General features: G+C 34.7%; 1 protein-coding gene across 9 annotated transcripts in view; it reads left to right on the forward strand.

The window, feature by feature from the left end:
• Dmd (dystrophin) overlaps positions 1-23,543 on the forward strand; it is a 2,040,854-nt gene that overhangs the window by 790,497 nt on the left and 1,226,814 nt on the right. For all 9 annotated transcript variants that reach the window (XM_070040660.1, XM_070040663.1, XM_070040664.1 and 6 more), the window contains 3 exons: positions 1,359-1,520; positions 21,990-22,100; positions 23,014-23,187. In XM_070040660.1, the coding sequence (XP_069896761.1) occupies positions 1,359-1,520; positions 21,990-22,100; positions 23,014-23,187 (447 nt within the window). The remainder of the gene's footprint in view (positions 1-1,358; positions 1,521-21,989; positions 22,101-23,013; positions 23,188-23,543) is intronic.

Genomic DNA, 23,543 nt, shown 5'->3' on the forward strand with positions numbered 1-23,543 from the left:
CAGACATATAAATACATGAAAGATATATACATGGGTACATATGTATGTACATACATACATTCAGGAAATATGTACTTGAGGTAGAGTATTGAGAGTTGCTAAAACATCTCAAAGATGTCTTTGATGCTAACTAAGGGTTTGAGTAGAATAAGAAGAAATTAATGTTTAGGATAAATCTTGAAGCAAAGATTTATGGTTTCCAAGAAAATAATAAGGAATCTCTCTTCTCTGAAGCATTCGTAGACTCTTAGTCTCCTTTTCCCTTGATCAAGATACCTTTAATTATCTCCTTGAAATACTGTGTTTTAGAGTTGCTTCTTTGAAAAATAATGATATATCCAATATTATTCAAGTTTAAACCCAAAAATTGCATTCTCTCTATAAAATTTAATATTCTATATGAAATATAAAGTTAAGATCATTTTAAATATCTCAATCTAGTCTTAAGGCAAGAGAGTTTTATTCAATGATACTAACAGACCTAAACCTCATATATAAATAAAAGTGACTTTGTATGATGAATGATTTAAGAAATTTCCAGTGAAGTGCCTGCTCTAGTCTTTACTTGTAAAAGTACTCTTTTAAAGGTGAACAGATCCTTGAAGAAAGACTCTAATCTGTTCAGCATGCTATTTATACTCAAAAAGTGTTAAATTATCCTAATCATACTTATAGTAACAATCAAGATTAATTGCAGCTATATTAGGATTAGTTATTATTTGTTCTACTTCAGCAGTAACACAAATCCAATTGTGCCATTTCCATAATCCAAATTGTAAAAGAAACTGGAGGGAAAAACAACTGTGTAAAGCTGGTTGAAAAAGTAATCAAAATAAATCCTTAACCAGATGGTTATCTAAAACTCTCTTTTTGAAAAGGAGCCTATTCTGGACAGATTGTGTATGTGTCTCTCTGGTGGAAGTGGATTATCTGTTTTGAATTGGATTGTGATGACGATGACCCTATTCTAAGTAAACCAAATCTCTTCAACTATATAATGAGATCAGGAGGAACATTCAGACTGAGAACAACAGATTGCAGTAGCTTAGATTCTTTTGCTAATGTTTTTTTCCAGCCCTCTTTCTTTGATGTATAGGATAGATCCTCTTTTATTTAATTTTACTTTTTCCTTGCTGGGATCACTGATCCTGTCATTCTAGGTACTAATTATTTTTTCTTCTTATCTTTTTAAAAAAGTTTTTTTTTTATAAACAGAGCTGAATGAGTAGCAGGAAGTTGCGAAATCTATCTTACAAAAAGGTGATATGGGAAAGCCAAGAATCTTCATTTTACTGGGCAGCAGGATTGGGAATTACTGAGAGTAACATTCAGATAATGTATTTCTTTTTTCTTTTTAGGCTGTGCGAAGGCAAAAGTTGCTTGAACAGAGTATCCAGTCCGCCCAGGAGATTGAAAAATCCTTACACTTGATTCAGGAGTCCCTTGCATTCATTGACAAACAGTTGGCAGCTTATATTGCTGACAAACTGGACGCAGCTCAAATGCCTCAGGAAGCCCAGGCAAGTACAACTAACAGACAAAGAGCTTCTGTTCTTTTGTTTTTAATTACCTCCACAGGATGTTGCTGATTTTCTGTCTTAAAGTTAATTCAATTACTTGTATGGACGTTTCTGGATTGACAGATTTGATTATGTAGAAGGAAAGATAAAAGAAATCATGACTAGCATACTTATCTATTTTTTCAAGTATGCAGTATAGAAATAGAAACAATGAAAAATAGAAACACTGAGGCTTAGTGTTTTCAACTTAGTGTTTTCCAGCTCCACCCAAGCTGGAGGAAAGCTGTAAGAATGTAAATAGGAAAAGAAATATTGCGATGGCAACTTTAAATAGTAGTCTCAAAAGTTTGGCTATCAACTCATCTTAGTTTTCATGTAATCACAAGTCATGTGATATCTTGTTGAAAATTAAAATGTTACAAGTAGTTGATGACAAAGTTAAAATCAGGTTTGCTTCTTCTTACTATTGATTATGCCAGATAGACGTCCACCCACAACCCATACACATTCAGTGCAAATTATGAATTGTGTTAATGAGATATTTTAGACTGAGAGATCAAATAACATCTAAATTGATATAAAAATGTGTAATTTTAGACTATATCTAAATATAATTTCACATTCAGAATTGTTTAAAGGCCAAATTTTTGTTTTTAAATAACATTTAAGTGTATGTGAAAAATCATAGGACTTATCACATGACATTTAAATAAAATGTCATAAATAGTCATTGTGTGGCTACTTTTCAAACTTTTCCTACATGTTGTAGACCCTATTCAAATACCACTTAGAGCCAGGTGCAGGTGGCTCACGCCTGTAATCCTAGCTACTCAGTGTTAGGTTTTTAAAAAGCAGTAACCAAGTAAGAACAGCACCACACACATGGTATTCAGGTAAGGGGTAGGTTTATTCAGTAGACCTGCTGGGACCAGGCAAGGTTGGCACTCCACATGGCTGGGAAAGGCCTGGAAATGAGAGAGAGCTGGAAAAGAGAGGAAAGAGCTAGAAAAGAGCAGAGAGAGCAGAGAGAGCAGAGAGAGAGCAGAGAGAGCAGAGAGAGCTAGAAAAGAGCAGCAAGAGAGCAGAGAGAGAGCAGAAAAGAACAGAGAGAGTCTGGGCCTGGGCCTGCTCTAGGCCTTATCTAGGATATGGGTGGGGAAAGGTGTGGCCACATCAAATTCAGATGTGACCTCAGGATGCAGATGTGACATCTTCCAGGTGTCCCAGTTGCCTAGGAAACGCAGGCACTGGGTGGAGACTTTGCTGTGAGGAGGGTGGAGTCTGTTAGCCATCCAGGAGCAGACCTTACATTCCAGCCTTTTAATAATCATGAAATAGGGCAAGGATTTTCTCTGGCTACTTCCTGCTGACAAGGGGCATCGACAATAGGGTTAAAAGGCTGGAATTTGGTCCCCTCCCAGAGAAGGCAGTGAGCAGCAGCTGTCCCTTGGTGGCGTTGAATCCTTAGATGAAGTCAGGAGAAGTCTCATGAGCATTAAGGGGCTGGAAAAAAAAATACTAGAGAGCAAATAAATGGCAAGAGGAAGGACTTGGGGCTGAAAATGTTGGTAGAAATGTCCCTAGCTACTTCTGACATCTGGCTACTCGGTAGAGAAGTCAGGTGACAAAGGCAAGAATATAAATTCCTGTCCAGTTAATAGGTAGACAGGTATGGACACTAGATGGGCAGGCTTCTTACTTCTACTGACCTCCTGGCTCTGGTTAATTTTGAAAGGGCAGGCACAAAGTTGCTGATGTGACATCATCTCCTCTTACTCCTCTCCATGTTCCCTTGTTCCCCAGACTGGCTGAGTCTAGGTGCTTGTTGCTGGGATGGCTTGTCCCAGTTGGTATTCAAGGAGGTTTGAACTCAAGGCCTGGGCACTGTCTCTGAGCACTTCTGCTCAAGGCTAGTGCTCTACCACGTTGAGTTACAATAGCACTTCCAGTATTTGGGTGGTTAGAGATAATTCTTGAGCCATGCTTCCAGCCTGGCTCTTTGCAGGTTAATTGGGAGATGGAGTCTTAGGGATTTTTCAGCCCAGGTTGGCTTTGAACCTAAATCTTTTCCACAAAAGCCCTTTATTATTCCAATTAAAGCAACAAGGAGATCAAGTAGAGTAAGTAGAGCTTACCTGGTTCTTATCAAGAATTGACCGACAAATATTCTGCAATGACAAAACTCATTAGATGTGATGAGAATTTTAGCACAGATATGCCCAGTATTTTAGAACCACGTAGTCAGTAGTAGAATACACAACACAAAACACAAAAGGCAAAACTCAAAACCTAAAATTTTGACAACATTTAGACATCTTTGCTAACAAAGCACACCAGATGCTTGGGCCTCAGTTACTAGGGCCTGTGAAAAGAGCAACTTGTAGCAAGGCACCTTAGAATAGATGGATGGAGTAGTAAACTTAGTGGAAGGTTAAGGGTCAAATGGGGCCAAACCCTTAACCCACCACGAGGCCAAGATGGCGAATTTCTGAAAGAATGCAAAGAAAGCCTGAACAAATAGACCAAGCCTACATTGGCTAGCCTTTGAGAGGGAACCTAAAGGGGGGTCCCTGGGACTCAGCCTGCGTCGCACTCTTCAGGGTACAAGCCAAAATGTAGAAAAGAGAAAGGGAGAGAGAGGGAAAGTTGGACATGACTGGCAGAGAGAGAGCAAAGAGAACCTGAAAGTAAACAGACCTCTGACCATTTACCATTGCAGTAGCAAAAACTGTGTACATCTGAGAATGGAATAAAAATGAGGCGCTCTGGCTTTCCAGGGAGCGCAAGAGACATTTCAAAGGGGTTTCACCGCTTGGGCATGATTCGTATCTCCCCATTAATGAGTAGGAGAGTCAGTCTGGTGAGTGAAGGAGAGCTGACCAGGCAGAAGTGGCGTCCCGACTTCCCCCAGAGCCCTCTAGAGAGAAATGGCCACGCCCCCAAAACCAAGCATCCTCAGCTTCAGAGGTGACCGGCTGGCCTTTCAGCTAAAGGCCGTAGGAGCTCTCTGGCATGGCGCCACGTCTGGACAGAGACTGAGCAACAGAGTGCAATAGAGAGTAGTTTCACTCACCAGAGTAGAGAAGTGGTGTGGAAGTGGATGTGAAGGCAGCAATGGTATCTATGTGCTGATTCTGCCGCGGACAGACTGGTTCGCAAAAGGCCATCAGAACTGTGGGTATTCCTCAGAGCAAAAAGGGAAAAAACAGAAAAAGAAAAAAGAGGAAAAAAAAAGAGGAATCCCAGCTATCCTGACTTTATCCGAGTCATGGCACCATTTATGTTAGGTTTTTAAAAAGAGGTAGCCGAGTAAGAACAGCACCACGCACGTGGTATTCAGGTAAGGGGTAGGTTTATTCAGTAGACCTGATGGGACCAGGCAAGGGTGGCACTCCACGTGGCTGGGAAAGGCCTGGGAATGAGAGAGAGCTGGGAAAGAGAGGAAAGAGAGAGGAAAGAGCTAGAGAGAAAGCAGAGAGAGCTAGAAAGGAACAGAGAGAGAGCTAGAATAGAACAGAGAGAGTCTGGGCCTGGGCCTACTCTAGGCCTTATCTAGGGTATGGGTGGGGAAAGGTGTGGCCACATCAAATTCAGATGTGACCTCAGCGGATGCAGATGTGACCTCTTCCAGGTGTCCCAGTTGCCTAGGAAACGCAGGTACTGGGTGGAGACTTTGCTGCGAAGAGGGTGGAGTCTGCTAGCCATCCAGGAGTGGACCTTACACTCAGAAGGCTGAATTTTGAGGATGGTAGTTCAAAGACCGATCTGTGTGCTTGCTTGCCAGATTTTTGGCTGATGGGGTGCTAGTTTTGAGCACAAGAGCTCAGAGATAGTGCCCAGGCCCTGAGTTCATGCCCTATGGCTGATATATATATATATATATATATATATATATATATATATATATATATATACATATATACATCTCCATATATATATATATATATATATATGGAGATGTGTGTATGGGTGTGTATGTATGTATTATGTATATATATATATGTGTATAAACTTGGATGCATATGAAATTATATAAAGAACATTAGAGATAATCTAAAAATCCTAAAATCTAACTTCCCTCCAGGGAAGTTTTAAATAAAAATGGGAAATAATAGCAACCATATTTGAGGAGCTTTACCTCTCCAAAAATTTGGTCAAGTTCGCTAGCATTCCTGAGACTGTCCCAGCTTCACTCACATAGGCTTTTGTAAAATAAATGAGATTGAGAAAGATATCATCAGTGATTTGGGAAAGTTTATAACCTAAATAGAGAGTAGAAAGTAGTTCTACTTTTTTTTTTCAATTTACTGGATATCCTCAGAGGAATATTTGGTTAAAGAATTCTCATAACTTTCTGAATGGAAATAAACATGTAAAGATATAAATTATTTGTTAAACATTAAAATAAAAAATCTGCACATTAAAATAAATACTTAATTTTGAGACAGAATGAAAGTATAAGTAGTAAATATTAAAGATTGGCTTATAAGAAATTTGAAAGGCTTTAGGAAAAAGTGTCAAGTTGAAAAGGTTGTGGTGTAGGACACAATGTATATTCTTTTATTCGATACAAGTGAATGAGACTAGAACTCAGTGGCTAATGCCTGTAATTCCAGCCACTCAGGAAGCTAAGAGCTGAGCATCTCAGTTTGAAGACATGACAGGCAGGAAAATCTGAGAATATTGTCTACAATTAAGCCACCAAGAAACTGGAACTAGAGCAGTGGCTCAAACGTTCAAGCATTAGGTCAGAGACAGTGCCCATGCTCTGAGTTCAAGCCCCAGAACTGGCACCAAAAAAGAAAGTTACAAGTACCTGACTCTATAAAGATGAATATTATATAATGGTTTCTAATAGTAGAAAAAAATCTATTTAGCATTCTCAGATAAAAATGTATGCTACAATATTTAACCATAGCAATTAAGAAGCACATGTAAATAGCAGAAATTAAGACATTTTAAATCCACTTCAACAAAGAGACTTTAGAATATTAATCAGTTCAAATCCATCTTCTATATATTTCTGTTTTACTTGCATTTTCAAGGTGTTACTTGAAAATGAATCCCCTTGGTGCTAATATGCAATATTGGAAAATGTAAGATACCCTTTGGTGGCTATTGAAACATTGTTCTCCAATTCTTCATTTGATGATCACAGCAAATACGTTCTATAAAAATATCAATTATTCAGAGTAACATAAGTTTTTATTTTCTAAAGCTCATTTTGAAGCTTCCATGAAAGAGGTTAGTGGAGAGTAAACACATTGCCTGTGCAATAAGAACTTAATCACATATGCCAGCCACAGCACCCACTTAGAATACCAGCAAAATAACAAAATTATTGTGTGTATGTGTGTGAAGAGAGGAGAGATCTTAATACTTTATATTAACCAAAAACCAAGTATATTTCTTTAAATGTAGAGAAAACTCCATTGCTAATTAAAAGCCTAGTGGAGTTTGCTTTCTCCTTTCATAAACAAAATAGTATTTTAATTTATTATAGAGGAGAAGGTCAAAATGAATGGCATTATCCTATTTATTGTCCTCCTCAGAATGTGCTCACATTTTCTGTCAAATACTGTTTGCAGAGATTTGTGGGTGTCTGCCTCCACCGTGTGGTACACTGATAGTTTTGCTACTAAATTTGAATCTGTTAGTAAAGCCACATTTTTCCAGGTGGACCCATTGTAACAATGAGATATACAAGACATGTCGAAAAACGAACTTTACAACTTTGCAGGGAGGGGGTGGGGTGGAGGACAGGGATCATAAGGGGTAACAAAGGAGGAGGCAACAATGTTTGATAAGAAATGTACTCATTACCTTGCTCATGTAATTGTAACCCCTCTGTAGGTATTTCCACAATAAAAACTTATTAATAATAATAAAAAAGATTCTCAAACATATATGTATAATATTCTGGTGACTATATTCTCAGTTTATTAAAAGTCAACATAGACCAAGATGCTTCCTCATTAGTATTTCTAGCTATAGGACAGAAAAGTTTTCCATTTCTTCAGCATGTGGGTTAATCAGTAAACTGTTGTGAGCTTAAAAAATTCTGTCCTTTTAACTTGAATTTTATTGAATTTTCTTATTTTTTTATTTAGTGATACAAGTTTACTGGAGGAAAGCTTAACATTTTAGACTACAAAACAAACACATTGCAAGAATACAAGAGCATAGGTTGATACAGAAGCATTTTATTGTTATAATAGTACTTAGCCAAACTACCATCTTAACTGCTGTGATTTCAATCCAAACTGCCCAGTGCCAGGCCACTTGAAAAGAGATTTTTGTTAAAATACAATGTTAAAATGATAACAGTGATAACAGAATCAATGTTAATAAGAGCCCTCATCTAGAAAAGAAATATATATTTTAGATACTGAAACAAAAATGTAAGCATCTTTTAAAAATACTATCCTTAAAAATATTAGGGCTGGATATGTGGAAGAGAAAGGGAATTACAGAAAAAGCAGAACAATGAATGAACCACAGCAACACTGATATGAACATTATAACTTGGTGGGGTTGAGGGAGGGGTAAGTGGGAGATAAAGAGGGATGGGGTAATGATGATTAAAAACAAATGTACTTATCATCTTACCTAGGTAACTGAACCCCCCCCCCCCAACACATCACCTTTTCAATTAAAAAATAAAATTAAAAAAAATAAGGCTGGGAAGGTGGCTCAGTGGTAGAGTGCTTGCTAGCATGCATGAAGCCCTGGGTTCAATTAATCAGTAACACATAAACGGAAAAAGTCCCAGAAGTGGAATTGTGGCTCAATTGGTAGAGTGGTAGCCTTGAGCAAAATGAAACTCAGGGACAATGTCCAGGCCCTGAGTACAAGCCAGCCCCAGGACTGGCAAAAATAAATAAAACATTAATGTTTCTTTGAAATCAATTTTAAAATTAAAGTTCCATTTTTCTGTTAACTTTAAAGAAACTCATGGTATGAGTTCATCTGTTTATGCCTTCATTTTCCACAAAAATATACTAACATACAGAATTTAGTTTTAACGAGTGATGTTATCCAGGATAGACAAGTGAAGTATCCAAACTGCATCCTAGGCGAATCAAATTACAATCAGGATTGATTCTCTCATCAAAATGATAAGAAACTGTCAACTATTTTAACATAGCTAAAATTAAGCACTTGAGTTTACCATGGATGTGCAGACATCCCTATTGTGAGCTAATTTGATTTATCTGTTTTATGCCCAACAGTGGTGTCACTGGATCATATTGTAATTCTGATTTTAGCTTTTGAGGAAGTTCTATATAGATTTCCTTAGTGGCTGAAGTAATTTACATTCTCACCAAAAGTATGTAAGGATTCTTTCCTCCTTCTCCATTCTCATAATCATTTTCAATTGTTGATCAATTTTCTTTATACTCACATCATTCTGATAGGTGTGAAAGGGAATGTGAATGTTACCTTATTTGCATTTCCTTTTTAGCTAAGGACATTGAACTTTATAGGTTTATTGGCCTTTTAAAAAAAATTGCTAGTACTGAGGCTTAAATTTAGGGCCTGGGCATTGCCCTTTAGCTTTTTCACTCAAGGCTGGCACTCTACCAGTGCTCTACCAGAGCCAAGCTCCACTTCCAGCTTTTTTTAAATTTAATTTTATTGTAAAGATGATGTGCAGAGAGGTTACAGTTACCTAAGTAAGGTAGTAAGTACATTTCTTTTTGAACATTGTTACCGCTCTCTCATTTTCTTCCACTTTCCCTTTCCTCCCCCCCCCCCCCCACCACCACCTACCAAGTTTTAAAATTCTGAGTCTCATGGACTTTCCTTCTTCAGGGGAGCAGCTAGGATTACTGGCTTGAGACACTGGCACCCACTGTGCTTTTGTTCTTTTGAAAACTGTTCAATTCATTTGCCATTTTTAATTGGATTATATGTTCTTTTACTGTTTGGTTGATGAATAGCTTGACAAGGTATCCATTACTTTTAGGTCTCTCATACTTCTAAGCAGTCTTATAAGAACTGTATTCTTTAAAAAAGAATCACCTATAATAAGATTCCTAGCTATGTCTTTGTCATACGTTCATTGTGAGGGAGTCTGGAGTAACAAACTACTGGTAATTTCCTCTCCTATTTTAAATGTCTCCTTTGTTATAAGAAAGCAGTGAAGGTAGAAAATATAGCTGAGAACGACTCTACACCTGTGTTAGTTTAGATCAATAGAACTTTCTTTCTTTTTTTTTGGGGGGGGGGGGTCCCGTCGTGGGGCCTGAACTCTGGGCCTGGGCACTGTCCCTCAGGTCTTCAGCTCAAGGCTAGCGCTCTACCACTTGAGCCACAGTGCCACTTCCGGGGTTTTTCTTTTTGCTTCATGTGGTGCTGAGGAATCGAAACCAGGGCCTCATGCATGCAAGGCAAGTGCTCTACCACTGAGCCAACTTCCCAGCCCTAGATCAATAGAACTTTCAATGTAGGTGTTTGAGGCTAAACTCAGCTTGATTTTCTTTTTTTTTTTATTTTTCCTAATTCCAAATATACAGTAAACATATAAATTATCTGATTCATCTTAAGGCTCACTGTAGTATTTTTATAATTAGCTACTTACATATCTATAATTTTTAAAATTATGAAGATATTTCAGAACATACTTTTTTTTCTTTTTCCAATAATTTCAGATTTTGAATTTCCAATATGTAAGAAAACCTTACATGGACAACTGTTAAAATCACCTATGTCATTATGTATGAATGATGCATATTCTATAAATAAAAATATGATAATTATTTAGATTATTATACCACAAGGATTATATTCATGTAACTATTCTAAATCTTTTTTTCCCATGGATTTATGTTTTCATCTTTTTAAATCTCCCACATCATAGATTTAGCTGTATGAATAACAGAGGAATGTAAACTAATTTAGAAAACAAACAAATGTAGCATGTAGTTTTATAACAGATTAAAGTTAGCTACACTGGGTTTACTATCACATTTCACTTGCTGGAGATGAAGAAAATATATTCCTGTGGTCATTTTTATCCAATAAGAATAATAATAAGAAAACAGTAAAATCCTATAAAGTTTCATTCACCAAACTAGGACTTCAGTTTGATTAAGAGAACACTGTAATTCTAATTTCTTCTTCCCATTCTTCTTCTCTCCCATTAAATCTGTGACTATAATTTAATATCAATAAAAGTAATAGAAAAATCATTTTTAAACAAAGCAACTTGTTAATTTAAGCTGATTACATTAGCTACACATCAAAAGAATTTATAATTGAGCTTGTCTTGTGTTTATTGAGGAAACTAAGCCTTTAATTCACTTTGAATGTATTTGGTCTTATTTAAATTTAAACTTTATAAATGATCAAAATCAATGGCTTAAAAAATAAAGAATGAAATGCTGATTATGGTCTGACAGATTGAGTTTATGATTTCATTAGGGAATGAAACAGACTTTTATCATATAAACCTGCACACTTGATTGCCAAATGACTTAGAACCCTCTAACTTTATAGCCTACTTCTCTGATTTATGAATTAGAGTGTATAAACCCTCTAGGGTATTTTTTGAGAATTAATGTGAGGATAAAATAACCTACCTAAATATGAAAATGAGGAAGTAGATAAGCAATTTCAGTTCAAACTGATACTTCCATATCAAATATATTTTCTTCCTCACTCAACAAAGGAGATCTGACAGTGTAGCTAATTTTCAGTCTGTTCTCAAACTACGTGTCACATTGCTGTGGTTCGCTGCTACTGACTGATTGCCAGTTTAGAATTATATTTATTTGGACCTGTTGAATTGCTGGGAAAACCATCACAAGAATGACTTGTAAGGATGCAAAAGTTTGGAAACCTACCACAAATTATGCAGTACATTTTGAGAAACAACACTGTATTATTTCCTCATAGAAAGGATGATGATGAAATGTACGTTTTTCATATTACAAACTCAGAAGTGTTCATCTTAACCTGCAAATAAATTATTCTACCTTACTTGAGCATTTCTCTACAACTTCTAACTATAAAGATGAAACAAACTAATAGCATCATAGAATGATCACACATACTCTGAATATATTGAAGTAATTTAATGGAACATTTTTCCCAATTTACTCTTACACAAATGGATATTTATTCTAAAAATATCTGCTAGCAGAGTTGAGCCAAACTGTACACTTAGATAACACTGGTCACCCAGGTAACATGGCTAGTTTTAATTTCCTTTTTAGTAATCATTATCTAAAACTAGTTTATCCTTAATTTACTTTTGTGGTCTTTGCCTTGTCTACCTCCATTTCTTCCTGCTGATGTTCTGGAAAGCAAGGCCAACTAGTAGGTGCTTAAGAAGTATCGTGTAAATTTATTAAATTCCTCAAGGTTTTCCTTACAAATTATGTAACAGAAATATAACCAACAATGTAACTATTTGAAAAAGTGGAAAAACCCTAAATGGCTCTTGGAATTTTGCCATTCATAAGCTAGCACAAAAAAATATGAACATTAAGGAATTACTTGCTAAAACAAGTTTACTATAATCAATGAGAGTCATATTACCGTGGTAAAATAGTATCAGAATATATTTGATTTTAGTAATATCATGATATCTTGTCATAGTGGCTTATGACATTGCCAAGGTTTGAAGTTTAGAAAATACTTCCAAAGTATTATAACTATACAAAAAGAAATTTTCACAGGGAAAGGAATGATTACTGGGGGAAATACATACTCTAGCTTCTCCATGCTGTTTTATTAGGTCATTACAAATGTCTGAGGTACAGAAGACTCTTATTTGTGTTTCAAAAATATTTGAACAGGTTAAGGCTATGGTTATTGCGTTAGAATAAGATAAAGCTACAAATGGACACATGAGATCTAACGTTTCATTTCTAGGAAATAAACCTTCTAGAGAGTCTAATCAAATTAGAGGATTTTTGTTTTGTACAAACTGTAGTAAAAATGCTATGTTAGATTCTTCTTTTTTCCATATGTTGAACAATTATACAGGATACTCTGAAACTTTGACAAACTATTTTCCCACATCATTATTAAAATTTTGTTTATTGCCATACATTATCATTTAGTATATTTCATTAAGTTGAATGTAATTATGAAGTTACTATTGGTTTTAAGATTACATAGTATTAATATTTTTCTTTTTTAATGTTTTTTATTGTATAAACAGTGTACAGAAGGGTTACAGTTACATGAGTAAGGAAATGAGTAATTTATTTTTTATTGGTGATTTTTTCTTTATTTTTATTATTTTTATTTTTATTTTTTATTGTGAAAATACTATACAGAGGGGTTACAATTACATAGGCAAGATAATGAGTACATTTCTTATCAAGCATTGCAGCCTCCTCCTTTGTTGCTTTGTATGTCCCTCCCCCATGGTATAACCCCTGCTTTCACTGTATTTGAGGTTGGTATATAATTTGTGGAGGGGAAAGGAAAAAACAAATTGTTTAAATAGGGATACAGGTAAATCCATTGCAACAATGAGATGTACAAGTCGTTATGTGGAAATGAGTACATTTCTTAATGAGCTTTGTTTCCTTTGTTTTTCCCCTACCATCCCTTCCCTCCACACCTCCCTAACTCCTCTCTCCCCCTCAAGTTGTAAAGTTCTTTTTCAACAGTGTCTTGCACATCTTGACTTATTTTTCAGTTATTTTGTCTAGAAGTACTTTCTTTCTTCAATGTTACAAAAGCTCCAATAATCGTTTGATATTTCTTTTTTTTCCCATTAAATACTCCAGACTTGCCATTTTCTGTCATTAATTTGATATATGAGAATCATCTGATGAGGTAAAGCATGATAAAAAGCCTGTTCTCAGCTCAGTTAATTCATTGTATTGGAAATGTTATTAATATTTGATTGATATTTTTGTTCTAAAATTTTGCCCTTTAACAGTCATTTTTTGAAAAAAATATTGCAAAGGTGATGTATATAAGGGTTACAGTTATATAAATGCACATGAAGAGTCCATGTCTTTTTGAACAATGTCACCCCTTCCCTTGCTTTCCTCCAGATTTTCCCTCCTTGCCCCACCTAAGAGGTTTTTTTTTTAAATTGTAAAAATAGTATACAAAGGGGTTACAGTTAAATGAGTAAGGTAATGAGTACATTACCTCCTCCTTTGTTATTCCCCTACTATCCCTTCGCTCCCCACCTCCCCAACTCCCCCCTCCCCCAACAAGTTGTAAATTCGTTTTCAGGACAGTGTCTTCTAATTGTTACAATGGGTCAACCTGTATCCTTGTTTTAGCATTTTGTTATTTCCCTTCCCCTCCCCAAATTAGAAAAATGTATATACAAGATGCAGGGCACCATGTCAAATACAGTGAAAACAGGGGTTATACTATGGAGGAAGAACATACAAGAGAAACAAAAAAATCACATAGTACATTTTCAACATAGTGTCTAGTGAGTACTATTGCTGCATTTGTTCACCCTTTGTCCCTCCATTTCTGTGCCCTCTGTCTTATTCTCCAAAAAAGAGATAAATGAACAAACAAGACAAAAAGAAATGAAAACAAAACAGCCACAAAGAAGAAGAAAAAAATCCTGTTTCCATTTCCTGGAGTTCATTTTGATAAATATTTTTTTATGACATAGTTATTGTACTTATATGATCCTGTCCTCAGAATATCCTCCTTTGGTCTCACTGTGTGAATGTCTAGACATCTGTATAGTTTATCATAACATACACTGAGACCTTAACTGTCTTGTATGGTAAAAATTATTATTATTACTTGTAGAGTTTTAGTTATGAACATAGTTTATGAGTTGTCAAATACCATTTGGCTTTGGTACTGATATGTGGATATAGTTTGCTTTATATGACTTCACTTTAAATGAAAAATTCCAGTGTTTCTGAATAATGGTGGAATAATTTTGGAAATTTATAACTGTAATAGCCATTTATAGACATAATTTTGTTTGGATAAAATCTATCCCAAAGCCTAGCTCAGATGTCTCACGCCTGTAATCCTAGCTAATCAGGAGGCTGAGATCTGAGGATTGTGGTTCAAAGACAGCCCAAGATGGAAAGTCCATGAAACTCTTATCTCCAATTAACCACCAGAAAATCGGAAGTGGTGCTGTGGCTCAAGTGGGAAAGCGCTAGCCTTGAGCTGAAGAGCTGGGAGACAGCGCACAGGCCAAGTTCAAGCCCACTATTGACCAAAAAAAAAAAGACAAAACAAACAAACAAACAAAAGACAAAAACACTTCTATCTCAATATTTTCTTGTAGAATAGAAAAAACAGTAGAGTGTGTTTTTTTCAGTATGAACATGATGTCAGAAAAGATGGTGTAATGTTTTTCTTTTACTTTATTTTTTGGAATAGGAGATTGTCTATTCTGACTGAAAGCTTCTATAATAATCTGTTATATAAACAATTCACTCACCTATTTCACAATAAACCTATCTTAAAATGAGAAGCATTTTTAATTACATAGTTCTAGAATAACAACTCTGATAAAGTTAACTAGATGGTAAATGTATCCTAAATATGAACTAAAAGTTATTATTTGAATGAAAAAGTTGTTTAATTCATACAGGTGATAGATTAGCTACACAAGTTCACACAAATGTTTGTTTTGGTGATGGCAATATTATCAATGGTTTCTTTTCATGTTTTTCTATATGCATATACATAGTATATATGTAACATATATATATATATATACACACACACACACACACACACACACACTTAGCTAAAAGACTATATGTATTTTATTTTTCCCCTTGGTTTTCTGGAGAAATGTTGAAATGTTTAAACATATATAGATAGATAGATAGATATAGATAATTCTTATGGATATGTAAGTTTGGCATTCTTTCTTGGTATCTATTTTTCTCATCAGTTTCTTCTCTCAATCTTCATCTCTGCTGTTTAACTGTTATTACTTCCTTTTAAATCTCTCCTGTCAAAGTCAATCTCAATTGTCATCATTGTCAGTGATAGCAAAAGTCTCATCCTAACAAGGAAGCTTGTAATATCACTGGAAATTCATGGGTAAAATTTGTGAAAATAGTTTGGATGCGTGGACATATATTATTTCATCTAATTTTTTTCTACCTTATATATAAGATGCTTCCAGCTATGCTGACTGAAAATTATGACAAATATCAAAATGGTTTGATACTTTGCCCATTGTGCAAATCAGAGCCATGATATATATTGACATTATTCCATTCTGATGACTTAAAAGCATCAAGTGAAAAACTTTCAACTTCTTGCCTTTCCCACATTATCTTTATATATTGCTTTTGATTTTTAAAATAAAAGGCCAACTCCTCTTTGAATAGTTTCCATTGAACATGACTTTGTTATTTTCCTTTTCTTTATATGTTTATTCTAATGAGTTATCACCTTACAATAAAGGAAAAATCTTTCATAAATTCTTATACATATTCACATGTGATTGACCTGAATTTCATTATGATGAGTCCAAAGTCTTCAAAAACCATTCAAATTATTTTCTAAGTATGCCACTTATTCTTTAATCAGGCTTCAGCCCTTCAAATACTGATTTCTGTTCTCATTACACACAGAGTGATCTAGTCAAAGTATTCATTGACCAGCTAATGTACACTTATTACTACTTGTCTCATATGATCTCTCAAAACTGACATTGCTGATTTCTCATTCTCAAGATCATCACATCACTTGATTTTAGTGGCATTCTCTCTTTCTTGGGTCCTTATTTTCTCTGAATATATTTTTATTTGTATTTTTTGGTAAGTTTCTTTTTCATGTCCCTTAATATCTATTGTTCTCAATGGGTTTTCTCCTTCCAACTTCTCTTTCATATTTAGAAATACTGAAATAAATATATATTGTATGAAGTTGCATTGCCACACCCTCTTCCTCATCTTCTCTTGTTCTTCCTCCTCCTTTTCTTCTCTCTCTTACTCTTATTTTCTTGAAACAGACAGTTACACACACACATCTATTGTGATGAATAAAAAGAAAGCTTATTTCATAGTATTACTGATATATAGTAACATTTTATGACTATAAATTTCATCATTTACTTTGAATGTCAGCAGTAAATTTATTATTTATTATTTTAATCACTTTCTAGTTTTCATTATTTTATTTTTATTAACTCCAAGATGCTATATGTATCAATTTAGGTCATGTCATATCTTTATATCATGTGTTTAGTAGTGCTTTGTTTACCTCTAATTCTTTCTAACCTCTAGTAATCGCTACTTAACATTGAGATTTACTTTGTTCATTTTCCATGTGTGGGAACAATATACAGAGGTTGTTTTATTCTGTCTGCATTTACCCAACATAATGTCCTGCAGTTTCAGCCATTTATAATTGATATGAGTTAAATTTTATTGCATAACTCAATATATACAACCACAGTTTTTTTTTATCCATTCTTCTGTTGGTGAGCCCAATAGAATGATTAAATATCTCAGCTATTGTGAATAATACTACAACTAAGAAGAGTATGCAATATAAAAAAAAAAGAAGAAGAAGAGTATGCATATATGTCTTTTGTATTCTGTCTTTCATTCCTTTGGGTATATGCTTAAGAGTGTTATCACAGGATAGTTCTAGGATTAGTTTCTTGAGGAATTGCCATACTGATTTCCATAAGGTCTGTACTAATTTATTTTCCCTCCACAACTGGGTAGGGGTTTCTTTTAACCAGCAATGGTAATTTAAAATTTTAATAGTAGTTATTCTAACTAGAATGAGTTTTTATTTACATTTCCTAATCATGAATGACATTGAACATTTTATTTTATATTTGCTGATAATTTGTATTACATCATTTATTTGTTTGTTTGTTTGTTTATTTATTTATTTTAATTTTTGTGCCAGTATTGGATCTTTAACTCAGGTTCTCAAACTTTCACTTGGCTTTCTCACTCAAGAATGGTACTCTGCCACTTGAACCACAACTCTACTTCTGGCTATTTGCTGGTTAATTGGAGATAATAGTCTTAGGGTCTTTGCTGCCTGGACTGGCTTGGGACTGTGGTCCTCAGATCTCAGCTTCCTCATAGCTATAGGTATGATTATGGGTGTGAGCCACTGGCATTATTAATATTACTTCTTTTGAGGAATTTTCATTAAGATTATTTGCAGATTTTATTTAGATCATCTGCTTTAAGTTTCTTGAGTTACTTTCATATTCTGGATACTAATCCTTTGTTAGATCAATTGTTGGTAAGAATATTCTAATATTCTGTAGGCTGCCAGTTTCACTTCTACTCTCTAGTAGCTTTTAATTTTTTTATTATTTGTTTTTGGCAATCATTATTGAGCTCATGGATTTACTGCGTGCAGTCTTTGCCGATAGGATTGTTTTGAGGTGTTTTCCTTATATTTATATCTAGTAGCTGCCAAGATTTCTGTTTAAATATTTGTTCTACTTACATTGAATTTTATGCATAATGAGAGATGAGTCAAATTTTAATTTGCATATGGCCATATCGAGTTTCCCTAGCATCATTTAGTATAGGCTGTCCTCCTTCAATGAGATATTTTTGGTGCCTTTGTTGAGAATTCTTTCACTGTAGATGTGTGGATTTATTTCTTAGAGTGCTATTCTATTCCACTGCTCTATCATTATTGTATTCTACTGAACTACTTATCTGTTCTTATGGTAGTAATTTGTTGTACTCATTACTATGGCACTATAATATGTCTTAAAAACAAGGATTGTTATATTTCTTGCTTTATTCCTTTTTGTTCAAGAATGATTTGTTTCTTCATAGCCATTTTTTTGCTTACATATGAATTTTAGATTTTATTTCTGTAAAGAATGGCATTTTATTCTGATTGAGATTGTTGACTAATCTTTAGGTATTATTGACATTTTCACAATATTAATTCTTATAATTCATGAACATTTTATATGTCTATTGTATACATTTGTACAGTTTCAATTTATTTCATTGGTAATTTCTAATTTTCATTGCAAATGTCTTTTGCTTCCATGTTTAAACTCATTTTAGGGGTTTATTTTTGTGGATTGCTTTCATAATTTCCTTCTCAGACAGTTTACTGCCACTAAAGAATGATGCTTATTTTTATGTAGATGCTATGTCCTTGAACTTCATTGAAACCATTCATAAGTTCTAAGAATTTCAAATTTTAAAGTTTATCTTCATTTGCAAAATACTAGAAACTATGTATTAGTTATTGTGTTTCTCTCTTTTACAAGTACCTTAGAGAAACAACTTAAAAGGAGGAACACAAGTTAAAAGGAGGAACGTTTTATTTGAGCTTATAGTTTCAAAGATTTTATTACTCCTTTACTTTGGGCTTGAATCAAGAAACAGCTTTATGGTTGTGGGAAGAATCTGAGCACCTCATGGTAGCTAGAAAGCGGAGAGGGGAGAATGCCTGAGCTAGCATGCATTCTCTTTTTCCTAGGCTGGAGGTCAGCCTAGGAATTTTGCAGCCCACATTCAAGGCTAATCATCCTCCTTAGTTAATTGTATCTGGAACCTGTGTGTGTGTGTGTGTGTGTGTGTGTGTGTGTGTGTGTGTGTGTGTGTGTGTGTGTGTGTGTGTGTGTGTGTGTGTGTGTGTGTGTTATGCACGTGTATGTGTGCATGCATATGTGTGTGTGTGTGTGTCTCACTAATCTCCTTGGCACTTTTTAATCCTATTAAGCTTAAGCTTCACAACAGTCATTTAGGACCTGAAATTATTTAATTCTTGATTTCCAACTGTATGTCTAGTTATGTTTCTGCCAAATTATTCATACTGTTTAATTCCCCATCTCTACACCTTGTTTTCTCATAATGTGAAATGCCTTGGTTTCATGGTCCTGTTGCTTTGCTTGTTTAGTATTCTCTAGGACTGTTATGTAGATGGAAAAGCTCCAAATAATTGAAGCAATATATAAGTGGGGCATGGGATTTATCCAAAGCAGACAGGGATGTTTTGTAGATACCACAGGCAACAATAATATTTTTACCTGGAAAGAAACTAAACCCTGTGTTTTGGATATTACTAACAACTATTTATCATTATCTGTAATAGTTTTCTGAATTGAAAAGGCTCAGCTAGGTTATTCTCTCTTTGACTATCTAATATCATTACAGCTGATACCATAGTAACCTGAAAGCTTAACTGGGCTAAATGCCCAATAAGACCCACTCATGGGGAACCGTCCATTGAATGCTTAACTGGAATAGTATCCTGGAACATTACCTGTAGACTCTTTGTAGGGACTAGTGTTCCCAGAGTTGTTCTGCTGGATGGAACGAACATAAAGGATCCCTGTAAGTTTGTTTTACAGAATGACATAAGCTGTCAAGGGATTTAAGAACTTTAGGAATCACTTACCTAATAATCTATTGCTTAAGGCAGTAAAAAAAAAAAAAGCGAGATTTAAGGAAGTGAAGAAACGACCCATCTATTGATGGGAAGAAGAGCTACTGTTATATCATCTTTAGAAAATTCTGTCTACCACAGCCTGATTGGAAGTCACAAATATTTTTTGTTACTCTCTTTCTCAGTGCTTTAGCAAATTCGTTTCTCTCTACTCATGGATTTTGCCATTTCTTTTTGTTTGTTTGTTTGTTTGTTTTGGGTCCAGTTGTGGGGCCTGAACTCTGGGCCTGGGCACTGTCCCTCAGCTCTTCAGTTCAAGGCTAGTGCTCTACCACTTGAGCCACAGTGCCACTTCCGGCTTTTTTCTTTTTGCTTATGTGGTGCTGAGGAATTGAACCCAGGGCCTCATGCATGCAAGGCAAGTGCTCTACCACTGAGCCACCTTCCCAGCCCGGATTTTGCCATTTCTTAATAAACACTAAATGGTATATAATTGTAAGCATAGTTTTTCAGCATATCTGACACAGTATCCAAAATTCAGAGAATTTGGCCTTTCTCCTGTCAGATTTAAATTTGTTTCAAAGTATCTGATAGATGTGTCTTGTTCATGCCTTACCTGTGTTTGAATTATCCATGACTTGGTTGTGGCCAGAATTATATAGCATAGATATGGATGTTATTGGTTCACATGTTTTAGAGGATTAAATATTTTCCAGATGAAATGTTCTGACTATAAACCCCTTATGGCATATGCCATTCCCACAGATTTTATTAATTATTCAGACTTCTATTTAATATCACTTCCCCTATTATATCTGTTGCCTACCTTATATATGTATGTATCAGTTCACCCTATGTGTTGCCTTTATATTTTGTAGATTGTTGAGTAGCTCTCAAATTCTATACATCATAAAGAATAAGACATCATTATTTCTTGTGCTTGAGTTAATCAACTAATGAAGATATTGTATGTAGTAATAAATACATATTTCATTGATCTTTGCACCTATTTATTTCAAGGTAGAATGATAATCAATTAAATACTTCAAAATCAATTTTCCATTATACTTGTTAGGAAAAATATAATATGGAATATGGATATATGTCTGTAATTTTACATATATAGTATCATAGCTATAAATTTATGTACTAACATCCTAAGAAAGTACTCTACCATTTAGCTCATCTAGTGGGATAATTCTAATTATTCAATCCAGGGACAGCTGGTAAGAAAAAAAATAATTTTCTAATAGTTTGTACCAGAAGTGACTTGAAAGGGTGAAAATGTGTTCATTGTAATGTGCATCAAACATGTTTTGCATTATAATTTTGTAGACATTGTAATAGAAGTTAACTGATTCTTCTCTAAGTGATTTAAGATAACCTGACAGTGACTGAATTTTGAAGCTGCAAAATGTTATTACTTGCTGAATTTTGCTGTGTCTGACAGTGAAATATAAATGAATTGCTTTGGTAACTACACAGTGCAGGTTTGATATATACTTACATTTTAAAAAGCCAACATTCTTGATAAATACTGCGAATAAGACTAAAATTTTCTTATTAAATATAGAAAATATCTACATAACTTATTTAAATTTCAGAAAAGTAATATCTGTTGAAAGTGTTGCATATTTATCAGACCAAAAAATTAAAACATTCAAATTCTTTTTTCTAGGTCTATAGTTTCCCTGAAATGTAATTGAAATATAGCATATAAAGACTGAGTAACAATCACTGTTCAGTATATTATCTATCTTCAACATTATCAATATGTCTTACCCATTTCACAATTAGCTTATTTATGAAAGTTAATAACTTTTTTCAGATTTGAGTATAATGTCAAAGATAAGACAGTGTCAACGTCATATGACGTATAAATAAAATTGTATAATGAAAGAAAATAATATATGAAGTATTTGTTATCATTGAGTCAAATGACCATTTCTTTTTATAATAATACCAATTGAGGAGAATAAATCATTTCATTTTTTATCACTTCTGATATGCAGTACCTATTATCATTTTAGAGGAAGCTATATTGTTAGCAGTGGTTTAGAAGAGTTTCTGAATTTTACCTTCATGGAAAGTGAGTTGTCCTTTGAAATAACTTTCAGCATATGCTAACTAATATTGTTATTCTCCCAACAGAAAATACAATCAGATTTGACAAGTCATGAGATTAGTTTGGAAGAAATGAAGAAACATAATCAGGGGAAGGATGCTGCCCAAAGAGTTCTATCCCAAATTGATGTTGCACAGGTATATTTTATTGCATAAACCAAAGACCTTGTAAACCCTATTAAAAGCTAGTCTATTTATGCACATTGATTATTAATAAAATTGAGATGGAGGGCACAATTTGAAATTGATACTGTGATATCTATCAATATTTACTCTTTTATTTGGTACATTTTTTTGTGCTTGTGCAAAACCTGGCAAACCTTGTGCCAAACCATGAACTCCTGCCCTGGGTGCTGTCCCCAAGCTTTTATGCTTAATGATACCACATGAGGCAAAGCTTTCTTTCCTTCTTTCCTCCCTCCCTTCCTCCCTCCCTTCCTCCCTCCCTTCCTCCCTCCCTTCCTCCCTCCCTCCCTCCCTCCCTCCCTCCCTCTCTCCCTTCCTCCCTTCCTCCCTCCCTTCCTCCCTCCCTCCCTCCCTCTCTCCCTCCCTCCCTTCCTCCCTTCCTTCCTTCCTTCCTTCCTTCCTTCCTTCCTTCCTTCCTTCCTTCCTTCCTTCCTTCCTTCCTTCCTTCCTTCCTTCCTTCCTTCCTTCTTTATTTTGGTAATTAATTGGAGATAAGAATTTCATAGACTTTCCTGCCCAGGCTAGTTTTGAACCATAATCATCAGATCTCAGCCTCCTGAGTAGCTAGGATTACAAGCATGAACCACCAGCACCCAGTTTATTTGGTACATTTTAAAGATAAATAGGGTAGGGTGTTTATTTGATACCAGATTAAGAAAAATTGCTGAATTTTCTCAACATGTTTTTTTATGGGATGATTGGGGAAAGGGGCTGTTTTCCTTTCTTTTCATTTATTTTCTTTTCTTTTGTTTCCATTGCTATATGTCTGACAACAATGAAAATAAAGGAAAACTTAATAAAAATATGCCTAGATATTTTACAGAAGGCAATGTTAAATTGATACCTCCTTTCATTGCCTTTACAGGAAAAATTACAAGATGTCTCCATGAAGTTTCGATTATTCCAGAAACCAGCTAATTTTGAGCAGCGTCTACAAGAAAGTCAGATGATTTTGGATGAAGTAAAGATGCACTTGCCTGCATTGGAAACAAAGAGCATTGAACAGGAAGTAGTACAGTCACAGCTAAATCATTGTGTGGTATGTATTTGCGGTGGCAAAGATCCAGCTTCCCTTTAATTTCCTTATTTAGAAGTATTTAATCATTTCATTTATAATAGAAACATATTTTGGCAACATGTAATGATGATATATATTTTAAGATTAACAACAGAAAGTACACATGTATTAAGACACAAGAACTTTTTTCAAAGTAGTAGTGAGTTGATGCCTTTTCTATAAATGGAATTTTGAATCTAAAATTCTGTTAATATCTGTGCTTAATTTTTAAAAATATGTTTTTATTGTAAAAATACTATACAGAGAGGTTACAGCTACATGAGCAAGGTCACAAATACATTTTCTATCAAGCTTTGTTACTGCCTCCTTTTTATTTT

The sequence above is a fragment of the Dipodomys merriami genome, unplaced genomic scaffold, assembly GCF_024711535.1.
Source record: "Dipodomys merriami isolate MVZ:Mamm:240054 unplaced genomic scaffold, mDipMer1.0.p SCAF_3, whole genome shotgun sequence".
Classification (NCBI taxonomy): Eukaryota; Metazoa; Chordata; class Mammalia; order Rodentia; family Heteromyidae; genus Dipodomys; species Dipodomys merriami.